The 15,173-nt window shown below is 44.3% G+C and overlaps 1 protein-coding gene and 1 long non-coding RNA gene across 2 annotated transcripts in view; one reads left to right on the top strand and one right to left on the bottom strand.

Moving 5' to 3' along the window:
- The window catches only part of maml3 (mastermind-like transcriptional coactivator 3), a 71,814-nt gene that overhangs the window by 1,894 nt on the left and 54,747 nt on the right, over positions 1-15,173 (bottom strand). Inside the window, exons 4-5 of the mRNA XM_088302109.1 lie at positions 1,463-1,729; positions 640-715 (exon numbers count right to left, since the gene is read on the bottom strand). Coding sequence (XP_088158235.1) covers positions 640-715; positions 1,463-1,729 — 343 coding nt within the window. The remainder of the gene's footprint in view (positions 1-639; positions 716-1,462; positions 1,730-15,173) is intronic.
- Positions 2,563-4,146, top strand: LOC148332766 (uncharacterized). Its single transcript, XR_015844608.1, has 2 exons — positions 2,563-2,838; positions 3,219-4,146. It is a non-coding gene; the product is annotated as an uncharacterized LOC148332766 (long non-coding RNA).

The raw sequence follows: 15,173 nt of genomic DNA, 5'->3' as shown, positions 1-15,173 counted from the left end.
ATCGAAATTTTGAGGCGAGATAAGAGACAAACTATTTTGACTCCGTTGATGAACGGCAGGAAAACGAAACGGGCCCTCGTGTATCTTTTGGACTTTTCGTTATCTATTCTCTGCCAAAAGCCTTTCAACTTGAATTTCCGCTCTTCATCTTGCCATCATCCTCACACCCACTCTCTGTCACTTTCTGTCGTTCATGCCAGCCTCTCCACGTTCCAGATCATCTACCTATTCTTCTTGCTGACACCCCCGCCCCCCCCCCCCATCCTCTCTCCCACTTCACTCCTCATCATCCATCTCTCTGACTTCACCGGAACTCTGGGGGATCCAGGACAGACAAGTTGCCTTGGTAACAGGCAGAGCAGGAGAAATCTCGTTTTTTTTTTTTTCACACAAACGGGAGGCAAAAGAATCCAATCTGAATGCCGAAGGGTAGATTTGACAGAAACTGATACAAGGGGATGAAGTTTGGAGTCACTGTCGTACTCAGAAAGTGAAGCTGTATGCTTTTCACCAATCATTGATTCTAAACGGAATATAATTAATTAATTAGACCATTTCTTTCTGTCGTTCTTTTTTTTTTTGCATTGGGAGGCATCACGTGTGCGGTCAAAGACGTGTTTGCTCATGTTGGTTATTTACCTTGATACTGACTGACTTGAGGGAAGTGATTCCTCTGGCCTTGGCCCATCTGTCTTGGGAGATGCTGCTGTTGGAGCTACGCAAACACACACACACACACCCCCACATGTAATATAACATAATGCAACTCAAAATCAAAAGGCAAATTAGCAGAGCATCTTAAAAGCAGTGGTGTCAAATTTGTAAAAGTGTTATTTACAGCGTGTCTTTTGTGTGTGCGTATGGCTTGCTTTGCGGAGAGTCCCAAAAATTGAGCAGAGGCCAAATAAACCTGAATCCAGCACTTGGACGGCAGCGTAATTCATCTTTAAATGTTTGGTACCGATAAATATGATCTAATTGATCATCGCATGCCTATGAAAACAGAAGTTTCCTCTCGTTCCATTTGTGCGAGCTTCCGTCATTCAGAGGAGACGCTAAACCTCAGTGGGGTGTTCCTTCCACGCCGCAATTTAAGTACATCTGCGTAGGTTTTTTTTTTTTTTTTGCAGATCCAATTGCAAAGCAAGATGGTGGGTGGTGACTTGAGAGTCCAAGACTGTTTAACACTTGATTCACTCACAGAGGGAGAAGTAAAAAGAAAACAGCACATTATCACAGCAGGTGGCACGTGGCGGCTAACATGAACATAAGCGCGCGCACATGCTGGAAAGATGAAAAGGAAGTGGCAAAGAGGGTAATTAGACATACAAGCAGACAACAGTAGGGAACATCAGGGGATGAGCTGCTCGTATACGTGCCCAAAAAAAAAATGCACGTTGTATGCACGTGATCCGCGCTTATTGTACACACGGTCCCAAAGGGGCCTCGATAAAACGCTGACCTGTTCGGCCAGTAGCTGCTGGTGCTGCTGCTGCCGCTGCTCTCTGAAGAGTTGCTGCTTCTGCTGCTCCATCATGTGCAACTGCACCCTCTTCTCCTGCTCCATCGCCATCATCTGCTTCATCATGGCCGCCTGCTGCTGGTTACCCACGTAGCCGGGAGGTGGACCCGACCCCTGGTTGGGCCCCACCCCCGAGGCCACGCCCCCGGCGGGGTGTGGAGGCGGGATGGCGCCAGGTGGTCGGGACATTCCCACCACACCTTGCTCCTGGAGAGGCGCACAGTGAAAAAGGGCACTCGTCAGTCGGGCGGAGGGCAAAACGGGCAATCGTGTTGGAAAGCAAACAGGTGGCGGCCGAGGCAAGTTGTGGCGGTCGGCGACGACTGAGTTTTGCGAGCCCTGTTGCCTACTCCGCATGCACAGTGTGGTGATGAGTTGATGCTGAAGTTTGTTTCCAAATTCATACTGTGGCCCCCCCCTTACGTGATGGAAGTCTGTTTTTTGCCCCCGCCCTCATTTTTTGGGGTCTTTTCATCTATGAAAATGATGGAAAAGGCAACCTAGCATACGCCCGTTCTGCATCTCCCTGTTGGTGATTGTTTTTTGGACGGGTTGTGTGTGTGCTCCATTTCGTGGCACTTTGACAAGAAAGCGATTCTGATCCTGATGATGTCATCGGCGCTAATCAGGTGTTCATATTTTGAATTTTATGATGTATCGTGCTCATAACAGCTTTCATTCATTTTTAGGCGCACAAACGGATCTGTGACTTTTTGCAGACGGAAACACACACGGCCAAGTGAGATTCCTAAAAGTGTCGCAACACAGCACAAATTGAGCCGTTTTGTTGCATTAAAACGTACAAAGACGGTTCACGTATCTTTAGCCACATCATCTCGAGTCGTCACAATGGAGCAATGGATATTCCTTACTGCATATAAAGAGCAGTTCCTTCCCCACTTAGCCAGATGCTAATTTGCAACAGGAAGAAAATAGCTTGGCTCACAGTGGGAGCATTTACTGGATGAATTTCTTAAAGCTTGACAGCTGAACTGGAAGTGGATATTGTTGAGTGGGAGTGGTCTGAGAGCAAACGGAGATGTGTCCACATGAAAATGCATCAGCACAGTCCCTGGCGTGACACAACCACGAAGAACACGAAAACTGCAGGTGAAAGAAGAGGGACGATGTAGGATTATAAACAATATTCTCGCGTAGGATGTGACAAAAACCCGGCGTCGGTACCGACGGCAACACCAGAGCGATCGATGCTTTCAGATGCGTGTGTCATCTACCGCTGGCATCTTCCTTCGCTTTACCACATTCAGACAACAGAGATGGAGGGACGAGGAGTAGTTTCAAGAGATGACCAACAGGTGGCACTGGTGACCTTTAAACAGCTGGGAGTGTGTGCGTGTGCGTGTGCGTGTGCGTGCGTGAGTGTGTCATTGGTCTCTTAGCAGATGGCTCAATCATGACTGCTCTGATCTACGATTCTGCCGCCCCCCCCCCCCACATCTCTCCAAACGCCCCACCATTAAAAAGTCTCTCACCGCTCCTCTTCAATCTCTTGGAAAACACAGGGCCCCTGGGCGTCCGCGTTGCTTTGAGTTGATGTGGTCTATACGGAGGCTACACATGCTGTAGGAAAAGGATGCAGCGCAAACATGCAACGAAATTGCATGTCAGAAAGTCTGCCAGATGATGGGAGGAAGATGACATTCGAGAAGGGATGAGCTGCTTTTTTTTTGTGCAGGCACGAGTGAGGGAGAAGATCAAGGAGGAGTAAACGGTGGCCTCGGGAAGAAGAAAGCAACAGTTGCGGCGGTAAGGACCAGATGGCTGTTGGATCAGAAGCGACGGTTGCCGTGCCTGGTCGCCCTTCACAACACTTGGCAGACACTCGCGATCCCACACCTCATTTGCTGGATGGAAAGATTCTGCTTGGGATTCTTTTGTCACGTTTGTCCCTCAATGTGCAAGTGCGTCCTCACACAGAAATGGGAATATTGTCAAATTCGACCTATTTCGACTGTCTGGTCACCTCTTGTGTGTCCCCAACACACACACACGCACACGCACATGCACCCTTTATTGTGGCACGGGTGCACTATTCAACAGAAGTGGGTCAGGCTGCCATGTACACAAGTCAAGTTGCAGGAAAGGAAGAAAGGTTGTGGTGAAAACAAAAGCATTACTGTGGAACACGTGTGTGTGCGTGTGTGCGTGTGGTGGAGGCGATCAATTTTATTGGGTTTTCAGTGCGCGATCCCTGCGGGTTTCGTCGTTTGATGACGCAGTAAAGGAGTGGGAGTCAAACATTTATTAAAATATTGGAAAAATGTAACTTAGCTTTTCACAAACTGGAAATGTGCACATTATTTTTTACAACATCGTATGTCATCATATAAATGAACGGCCCGGCCCGCCCAGCCAATCACAGATGCGATATTTTTCTTGACCAATGACTAAGCGCCGTAATGTCAGTGATCACGAAGCACAATAAAAATAAAAGAAAATTAAAGAAACTACAAAAAAAAATAATAATACAAGATGGAGTACTTGGACTGTTGAAATGTTATTGAGACTCCGGCGACTCTCGTGAGGAAAAGTGGCTCGGCTAACGCATGTGTTTAGGACCATCAAAAAATAATAAAGAATTAACAGAAACATTTACTGTGCAATGAGACAAAAAATGTCATTTGGAATTTCTTAAGTTTCAGGGACAAAACGTCACCTTTTAGGGAAGGGTCTGGAGCCTGACGCTTACGCGGAACATACTTGCTAATGTATAATATTTGCATGTGTAAAAAAAAAAAAAATGTAAGAATTTTCTTTACAAGGTTCTTGGGCCCCAGTTTATGAAATTTAAGCCGTTCAAATGGATGGGAAAAAATGCAATACATAAATCTTATGAATTAACCTTTAAAAAAATTGAGAGCTTAGCAGCAAAGTTTTTTGGTCACGTGTGGGAAAAGTGCAGAAAGGTTTTGTGTGCAAACACACACACGCACACGCACCCCCGCCCCCACACACAGACACACACTCTTACAGACTGCAAAAAAAGTGCTTGTGTGCTCATCAAAATGTCGCCTATGGAAAGCAGACATTTCTTGAAATTACAGTTGTGATCATCGTGAATAATGAAACCTTCAATACCCCCGCCTAGTCTCTTCTCTTTATTTTTTATTTATTTATTTTTTTTAAAGTGAGTTCAAGATCACCTGCAAAGATTGCAAAATTCATCTGCTTGTGCCGAAATACTTCAAGATTTTTCCGAGTGCTGTGACATTCCTCCCTACAGATAGCGCTCATGGAAATGTCGATCTTTTTGAACCTCACAATATTCAACCTCAAACTGCGACCCGTCTGATAATGTCGGAGCGGCGAGGAAACATGCAAACAAAAAAAGGAATGGCTGCATCAATGATTCAAATGTAGCCAACAAAAATGGATCAAAATAGACTCGCTTGTTTTTACGCAATACATCAACACGCGAGTCATTTTGTGGCGTTGTAAAGATGTTTATAATAATAATTGTGGTTCAATTTGGTGCAGCCCTGAATTTGCATCATGCCGAGGTGTTATATCATCGTTCGGTTGTTCGGCGACGTGAGACGAGCGAAATTGTAGAAACATCAGAAGCATCGTGCCGCTAAAAAGTACAACCAAAGTAACGAAGGTATTGTGACAACGATTCCGCCCAAAGGGAACGAAAACATTCCGCTGATTACGTTTCATTATTTCAACTTTCAAATACACAAGCACCTTCAACGTTGAACACAGCAAAGCGCATACGATAGAATTTTGTGGAAGAAAACTTGGAGGCCCGTCACGTGACACTTGAGCTCGTCTTGTGAGACTTGAGCTGAGTGAGCATCGGAAGAAAGCAACTTGACTTTGTGGCATCTCACACGATGAAAAGTGGAAACCATATACACGACGGGAACTTACTGCAGGAATTATGACTCCGAGTTATGAATGCCCAGCAAATTATTCAATCCAGAGTGCTTCATGTAGAAAAGGGGGAATTTCTTACAAATGACAAAACTTGGCCAAACAAGATTTCCCGCTGTTAAGTGGACGACGGCTCACAACATTGGACGGCCATAAGATTTTTTATTTTTTTTTGTGAGGCAACATTTAAACGAAACGAGTCACTAGCTACATGTTAGCTTTAACGTTGTCAGTGGCAAAAGTGACTCGAAGGGAACGGTGGTCGTATGGTGAGCTGTCAAAAATGATCCCGACTGCTTGTTGCCCTGACAGAGCGCTAAGAGCTAGCCTGCTAGCACTACGCCCGCAGCTTTACAGCTTTACGATTTAAATGTCATGTTTAGCAAAAAAAAACATTTGCTACATTAGTTATAAAAAAAAAAAAATGTCTCTTTCGCGCTAGATGTCACATATCAGCAAACTTCTCTTTTGTACTTTTCAGTTATGACCAACATTAATCATGTGGAAGCGACTGAAAAACTTTATGAAGCGAGCAAAATCTACATTCTATCGATCTCTTTAAGTCCCGAAGGATTTGCCTTCGGGAAAAGTCTGAAAACAGCTTCCGTTATGTAACTGAAATCTATCCATCCGACTCCGCAGCATGAAAACGGTGAGCGCGTCTCGCTCACCGTTTTCATGCTGCGGATTTGAATTGCAGATGCGCGGGTTCTATCCGCCATTCCAAATCCGTGCATATTAAACAGCCATAAGACAGAAAAGAACAGATCAATAAATTAAAAAAAAAAAAAAAAAAAAGATTCATGTAGATTTTTTGTTTCTTTGAAAATGTTGAACATATTTGGTATGGAAGTTATCCAAAAGTAATTAAAAATATTCAAATTACATTACTTTAATATTATTTTACTTGGATTATTTATTTGTTTATTTTCAACAGGTAACAAGATTTTGTATTGGAAAACATTTTTAAAGTAACCTTCCCAACATTGGTAAGGAAGAAGGAATAAAACATTTCATAAAATGTCTCGTTAGACTAACAGTATATAAACATGAATGATTTCAATTCAATCAATAATTTGTGGCTCATCCATCCAAACGTTGTAAATGGCGCCTACCGCAAAAAACGGACAGGGATGCGTTCGGAGGAAGTCCATCCTGGCACAATCGCATGAAACGCCGTCAAACGACAAACAACGCGACTGTTTCCAAAGTCCATAAGATAAGAACCGTGCGATTGCGCAAGAGCGCGAGAATGTGAGTCAAACACTTTTACGGTGATTAACTTGCACATGAGAATTGCGCTGTCGTACATCAGCGCAGTGAGGAAGGCCCTCGGAACGGGAGTTTTTCGTCAAGCCTGAAGTGTCCTGTTCCAGAACAAACTTGAGGAAAAGCAACACATTTGGGTTCTTGCGTGCGAAGGCTTCAAATTTGCTCCCGCGGCAGACCGCTCCACATAACGAGCAGATGGCGCCGCCGGACCTGACGATATACAAACTCCACTGCCACCACGTTGACCCAACACGCGCATGCACGCCATAACCAGAACACGAGGACGTATGCGGTCAACGCCGCCGTTTCCTCACGTGAAGAACATCTCCACCCACCGTCCCGAACGCCGCCTCCTCAAACTCACATCGTCACTTTGTCCCTAAAGAGAGTTATATTTAAACGGTTGGAGAGCAGCCTTGTTCCCCTCCGTGGTCTGTTTAATCTCGAACATCTCTGGGCTCTAAACCCGAATTGGCCTATTTTCGAACTGCACACGCAGTTTATATGCTTCGGAAATCGGGGCCGATGAGAGAACAGCAAATGGGGTTAAATCTGTTGACAATAAGGAAGAGGTCCGATTTTAAAAACAGACAATGACAATGAAGATTCGAATTCTAAAATAGTTAGCATGTTTCTTTGCTAACGTGAGCGCGTCGCACAAACAGCTGAGCATAGTTTTCAGACGTCCTTCACTTCTTCACGATTAACACGGGGTAACTTCTTTCGGCACTTGTGTGATCTTTTTTTTTTTTTAAAGAATGGTAAAAAGTGCAACTCAAAGCGTAATTGCGGTGCTTGGAGGCGCGGGGGGGGGTCACATTGTGTATGACAGTTACCCATTAATGTGTAGAGCTGCTCGATTATGAAAAGAAAAAATGTTTTTAATCATAACAAAATATCAAGACAAATCAAACTCTTGAAACAAGTTCCCTTTGGACCAAAAAAAATGATAAAATTATTTATTTTAAAATAAAAAAAAGTATAAATTCAGGTCTACATTGTGCATGGGACTTTACTTGCAATGTACTTTTTTTTTTTTTAAATAATTGCCATTGAAGTGTTGCAACATTTTAATAAACAATTTCAATAGATGAAGTGCAAATTTTGAACTCAAGTATGCTCTTTATAATATTGGATATTGTAAAATAGTACTTAATAATGTATTATCTCTCTCGCTCTCGTTTTTTACAATGATGTCATTTTTCCGATTAATTGCACAGCCCGACAGCAAATCGAGCTTCTTCGATGGCAGTTTTACCCGAGACCAAATTATGCATTGGCATAATTTCCTATGCTCCAAATATTTGAATTGTCCACAAATTGGAGGTTGACGGCCTCGCGATCATTCGGCGAAGCATGCACACGGACAGCCAGCTGACGACGCACTTATCATTGGAAAGAATAATCAACTGATAATTAATATTGCGCGGACGTCACTTTCGGCGCGACAGGACGTCACTTTCGGCGCGACATCTTTTCCTCCGCTTTTATCCACCGGGCGAGTAAACGCAACTATGGTTTCGTGCACCACCACATGCAACACTTGCACCTTTCTCATGGAAAGACTCTCCCTGCTAGAGGGACGTGTCCGCCAGCTAGAGCAGAGTAATGTGGTAAGCGTAAACGTGGCGGACACGACTGTTAGCACGGGTTGTAGCCAACCTGCTAGTCTGGTTAGCATTGGCCGTAAACGGCTTGCTAATCGCGGTGAGCCTGTTAAGACACATAGCAGTTCCATTCCACCTCGGTCTCATGGCTCCCGCACCTTAGTGATAGGTGACTCCATTACCCGCAACATTAAGCTTGAAAATCCAGCCACAGTAATGTGTATTCCTGGGGCCAGAGCACCCGACATAGAAGCTAATCTTATGGAGCTAGCGCGCAAGACACCTATACACCAGCGCAGTGCAAACAACGCTAGCTATTCAGATATAGTGATACACGTTGGCTCCAATGACACTAGGATGAAGCAATCAGAGATCACAAAGAAAAACATAGCAAGGACTTGTGATCTCGCCAGAAAGATGAGTCGGCATCGAGTAATTGTCTCTGGCCCCTTGCCTGCGAGAGGCAATGATGAGAGGTTTAGTAGATTATTCTCGCTAAATAAGTGGCTGGCTAGTTTTTGTAGTGAGCACGGACTGCAGTTTATAGATAACTGGCCTTCTTTCTGGGGCCGACCCGACCTGCTGAGGATGGACGGCCTTCACCCTAACTGGGAAGGCGCCATCACTCTTTCTAGAAACATAGATTATTGTTTGAGCCTTCCATGACTATTCATATTAGAGCAGGTCGGGCTGCAGGCGAATAGTGAGCCTGTAAGGAAGGGTGTGGAGTCTGTAAGGCTAGAGCTAACTAGCGCTATGCTAGACTTAGACAACACACATAGCTTTTCTTCTAGATTTGAGCGCTACACACCATACGCTGGTAGATCTCATACTGATATAATTTCTACTGAGGTGGCAATACATGATGGGTTTAAGCATTCCTCCTCGGTCGGTTTTATTGACGACGAGCCGTTCTCTCAAAATAATAGCACTCGAAAGCTGGTAAATAACTATCGGATTCCGACCGTCAGAATTTCTCGCCGCGTTTATAGTCGCTCGAGGTACAATCCGGGACCTAGGCAAGGCAATCTCCTTAATATTATGACCAGGAGTCCTGTTGCGCGGAATAACTTAGATAGACCTATTTTACTGAAACTCGGTTTTTTAAATATTAGATCGCTTTCATCGAAAGCCTTGTTAGTTAATGACCTTATTAGAGACCATAATCTTAACATGATTGGTCTTTGCGAGACCTGGTTAAAACCAAATCAGTTTTTACCGCTAAATGAGGCTTCGCCTCCAAACTTCGTGAGCTCGCATGTTGCGCGCCCTCAAAAGAAAGGCGGGGGTGTAGCCCTCATTTCCGAATCTAACCTAAAACTTAGTCCTCGTTTTAGCAATTCCTTTAAAACATTTGAAGTTCTCATTATGCGATCCTCAGCCGAGCTGCCGTTTTATCTTGCCGTTCTTTATCGTCCACCTGGCTCTTACTCCGGCTTTTTAGATGAATTTTCTGAATTCGTAGCTGATTTAGTAACTCATGCGGATAATATACTTATCATGGGCGACTTCAACATTCATATGAATCTCCCGTCGGAACCACTTACGGTAGCGTTTCGGACAATCATTGATATGTTTGGTTTCACGCAAATAATAAATGAAGCAACGCATATAAATGGCAATACGCTAGATTTGGTATTAACCCGAGGCTTAGCATCTTCAAAAATAATTGTATTACCATATACCAGTGCTATATCTGACCATTACTTTATCAAATTTGAAGTCTTGGCTCACTGTCATCGTTCTGACCATAATCAAAATTATAGCAGCCGTAACATTAGCTCCTCAACCATCGTTGCGCTCTCTGAGCTACTCCCTTTAGCAACTGCTTTGTTTCCTAATTATATTGGTACGATTGATGATCTCACAAACAACTTTAATGTCGCTTTGTTAAATGCGCTTGACTCCGTCGCGCCTTTAAAAACTAAAACTCGTCCAAAGAGGCTTACTCCGTGGTTTACAGAGGAAACGCGCGTACTGAAACGATCTTGTAGGAAGCTTGAGCGCAACTGGCGTGCGACCAAACTTGAGGTCTTCCGTCAGGCATGGTGCGATAGTTTACTAATATACAAAGAAGCGCTTGATCTAGCCAAAACTAATTATTATTCTAGATTAATTGTCTTACATAAAAACAATCCTAAATATTTATTTGATACCGTAGCAATGCTAACGCAAGAGCGACCAACCTCGGATAGCTCTTCCTATTCAGCTCACGATTTTATGCAATTTTTTACTCAGAAGATAGAATGTATTCGTGATGAGATTAAAGACACTGTTCTTAAAATTCCGTCGAATTCCGCGATAAATTGTGTTAATAGGGACATTAGGGCTGATAACTGTCCGATAACCTTATGTCAATTTAAAAAAATATCTCTTGAGAGCCTAACAAAATTTGTTAGTGCGGCAAAACCGACAACTTGTGTGCTCGATCCGCTTCCTGGCAAACTAATTAAAGAACTGTTTACGACCCTAGGACCGTCTGTTTGAAATATAATTAATCTATCGCTTACCACGGGTGTAGTACCAGCAGCTTTTAGGACCGCCGTTATCCGACCGTTACTTAAGCAACCAAACCTTGACCCAGAGAGTCTCATCAACTATAGGCCGGTTTCAAATCTTCCGTTTATTGCAAAAATTCTTGAAAAAGTCGTAGCGCAACAACTTAATGAATATATGACTGTTAATAATCAATTTGAACCTTTCCAATCGGGTTTTAGAGCCGACCACTCTACTGAGACGGCCCTTGCTAAAGTTACTAATGATCTTCTCATAGCTATGGACGCCGACACCTCATCAATATTACTCTTACTCGATCTTAGTGCCGCTTTTGATACCGTTGATCATAACATATTATTAAAACGCCTTGAAACGTGTGTTGGCATTTCAGGTTCAGCGCTTTCTTGGTTTAATTCGTATCTGTCGGAGAGGACGCACCGTGTAATTCATGGCAATACGACTTCGGATCTTTGTAAGATCATATGTGGAGTTCCGCAGGGATCGGTACTTGGACCTCTATTGTTTAGCATCTATATGCTACCGCTTGGTGATATTATACGGAAATATAACATTAGTTTTCACTGTTACGCTGATGATACGCAATTATACATGCCGTTGGATATAACGAATCCCCGCGACTGCTATAAATTAGAGGCGTGCCTTGCCGAAATTAAACAATGGATGTCTTTCAATTTTTTGCGTCTTAACTCAGATAAAACCGAGATGCTCATCATTGGACCAGCGCGTCATCGGTACCTTTTCAAAGACACCACTCTGAATATCGATAAATGTAATATTATCCAAAAGGATTCAACAAAAAATCTCGGTGTTATATTTGACGCAACTATGTCTTTTCAAATGCACATTAAAAATATTACTCGAACTGCGTTTTTTCATCTGCGTAACATTGCTAAAATTCGCCCAATTCTATCAACGTGTGACGCGGAAATCTTAATCCATGCGTTTGTTACATCTCGCCTCGACTATTGTAACGCTTTGCTCTCGGGTCTCCCCATGTCGAGTATTAAAAGTCTGCAGTTAGTTCAAAATGCAGCAGCTAGACTCTTAACTAAGACGAGAAAGTTTGATCATATTACCCCGATATTAGCCAATTTGCATTGGCTTCCGGTCCACTTGAGATGTGATTTTAAAGTTCTGCTACTTACTTTTAAAATATTGCACGGCTTAGCACCTTCTTATCTCGTTGACCTCGTGGTACCATATGTTCCGTCCCGAAACCTTCGCTCACAAAATGCTGGTCTTTTAGTGATCCCGCGAGCCAAAAAGAAGTCTGCAGGTTCTAGAGCGTTCTCTATTCGGGCACCAATGCTTTGGAATGCACTTCCCTCAGATATTAGAGGCGCCACCTCAGTAGAAATGTTCAAAACACTATTAAAGACGCATTTATACTCTTGTGCATTTAGCTGAAATATTTGTTGGCCTGTTTACTGCCGCTTTTTTTTTCTTTTGTTTTCTTTTCTGCCCCCTTTTCCCCCGGCTGGGGGATTAGGTGACGGTGACCCACTAGGAAGTTTAAGGCATTGACCAACTGGGCATGCACCTGTTCCAGTGATGTCGTCTTCCTGCAGCGCGACATTTGATCAATTTATTTATATACTTTAGCATCTAATTTAATTATTTGTTGGCCTGTTTACTGCCGCTTCTTCTCTTTTCTGCCCCCTCCTTCCCCTGCTTGGGAATTAGGTGATGGGGACATGCTTTGAAGATTACGGCACTGACGAACCGGGAAGGGACCTGCTCTGCCGAAGTCGTCTTCATGCAGCGCCTTTTCTGATTTCCTTATATTTCAGCACTTCATTGAACTACTTGTTGGCCTGTTTGCTATTTCTGTTCTTTCTTTTCTGTTCCCAATTCCCCGAATTAGGTGATGGCGATTCACCTGGAAGTGGCTGTTCTGAATTTACACCAACTGACTGGTACAAGATCGAAGGCTCATCTTCGGATATGCTGCCATGGATATTACGGCCCTGGATGAGGACCCACTCCACTGAAGTCATCTTCCTGCAGCACTTCATTCTATTGACTTTTACATTATCTCATCTATTATTGCATAGCATCATTGTATGTGCCAAATGTTGCCCAGTTGGCATCCATTGCAGCCTGGTCATCCTGGAAGGGGGATTCCCCCATCTGTGGTCCCTTCTCAAGGTTTCTCACTTTTCCCCTAATGAGGTTTTGTGAGTTTTTCCTTGCCCTCCTGGGGGTTAAGATCGGGGATGTCGATTGTGGCTATGTAAAGCCCTTTGAGACTGTCTGTGATTAAGGGCTATACAAATAAAATTGACTTGACTTGACTTGACTATCGTTGCCATTCATGTAGCTGATTATTCACTTGCAATAAGACGTGATCCAAGGTAAGACTGTAAGAGGACGGAAGCAAATCATCTTCTCAACGCAGGCTGGGGAGGGGGGGGGGGGACGAGAACGCAGTGAGGGGATGAGATCATCGGTGACCGGCAAGTGCTTGTGGCGAGCGAATGAATGTACCACCCTAAGAGGGACCAGGTGCTACAGTAAATCACCTTGGAAACGGTTACCACGGAAACCTTAAAGACACACTGAGCGTCTGAGTGTGTGCCTGACGCGTGCACGTACTGTATTTGCGCACGGCTCCTCGAGTGCGCGTGGCGCTAGCGCAGGACGTCTGACGTGTTTGTCTGTAATGCAATTATGGCGCCTGCGAAAGGGACATCTGAGCTCCATCTCGGAGCTGCAGCAGGTGGACTGCTCGTCCCCCCCTCCCCCCCGCCTCTTCTCGTTTTGCCCTCTTTGTGCCTTACGTGTCACTCTTAAGCGAAGAGCTGCCTTTATAGCGTCGCCTGCTTTATTGCTCGTGCAGGCATGCGTATCTCGCCCGTATGTGGATTGCGGGAAATATACCGAGTGACTTGGAGCGAGCTAACACCTCCGGGTAGCAATAAACAGAAAGGAGGAAGATATCAGACGCTGAGTGTGTGCGTGTGCGCGCGTGTGCGCTCTTAGCACAAAGCAAGTATTTGAGTTCTTTCCGGAGAGAATTGCGGGATCAGTGTCATTACACGGCTAGTAGTGGAGGTTAAAAAATAAATAAATAAAAAAATACGCCTAAGTGACCGCCCTCACATCTCTGTTTACTTCCCTTCTTCTGCCTTGTTAGGACAGGAAAGTGCGATTCTTTTCAATTTCCTCCTTCTCTGTCTCACTAAAAGTTTCCTTTTCCTCTCCCCCCTCTTATCGTTCCCTTTCTTGCCCATCGTTCGATTCTGTCATTCATCTCCATTTTGAATGAATCAAGTGCCTCCATTTCCTCCTCTCTCACATCAGATCCGTCTGCTCGTCCGTGCGCTTCTTTGCCCTTCCTCCCTCCTTCCTTGTGCTTTTTTATTTTTATGTTAACCCCGAGGCTCTTCTCAACAGCTTCATCACGGCGGTACACATCTCTCACTTTTTATTTATCCTCCCGTTTTTTTGTTTTGTTTTTCTACCATGAAGATCATCTGGCTTTTCTTCTTAGCGATCTTGCTCATTCTGATAACCTCGCCTTCACCAGTTCCCCTTTCCCCTCCTTCGTCTCCACCTCTCTTTGTCTCTCTTCCTCTCTAAACGTGTCTCTGCCTCTGTCATGGAGCCCTCATTACACCTTCTCCTCCCCTCCTCTCCCTCTCTCCAGAGAAGCCATTAGGTGCTGCTGTGAGGCCATCACTCTTTTGCTCTCTCCTTCTCTTTTTCTCTCGCTCGCTGTGGTCTCGGGGCAATAGGCTCTCCCCCTCCCCCTCCTCCTCCTCCTCCCTGCTGCATTCCTCCTCAGCCTCTCCATCTCTCGCTTCCTGTCTTCCTCCAGGCACTCCTTTTCTCTCCCTCCTTCCCGCGTCTTCACATCACTGTTCGCTCTTCCGCATCTATCCTCTGTGCCTCCTTCCATCTTGATTCCTTCACCCCTTTGTCTGCCCCCACCTTTCCTCTGCATTCTGCCGTCATCCAATGAGATAGACTTCTCGATAGCCGCTGCATGGAAATGAACAGAATGCAAATGCGGGCGTGATGTTTGCATTCAAATGTGGATGTCCTGCGCCGACGATTGTCTTAATTAATACACTAATTAATGGATGATCAGTTTGCATCGAGTTTCTTTTTACGGCAAGTCACACTCCTGTAATCGGATTTACTTGTACAGAATATTATGATACACGCAATATACAATATTTTGAGTCTGAGATGCAAAGTTGAATGAGCATACATTTGTCAAATGAGTGGTATTTTTTTGTGTGAAGCACACGTCTAGGAAAACATTTGTGACGGTAGATGACTAAATCCCAATTTGTCTATTTATTGTATTAGAAGAAAAACGGTCCCAAATACACCCCCCCAAAAAAAAAATC

This window comes from Idiotropiscis lumnitzeri, chromosome 8, assembly GCF_059441095.1.
Source record: "Idiotropiscis lumnitzeri isolate Australia: NSW breed Sydney's pygmy pipehorse chromosome 8, RoL_Ilum_1.0, whole genome shotgun sequence".
Taxonomy (NCBI): Eukaryota; Metazoa; Chordata; class Actinopteri; order Syngnathiformes; family Syngnathidae; genus Idiotropiscis; species Idiotropiscis lumnitzeri.
Note: the sequence above shows the minus strand (reverse complement) of the source record. Positions and strands in the feature narration are given on the sequence as shown.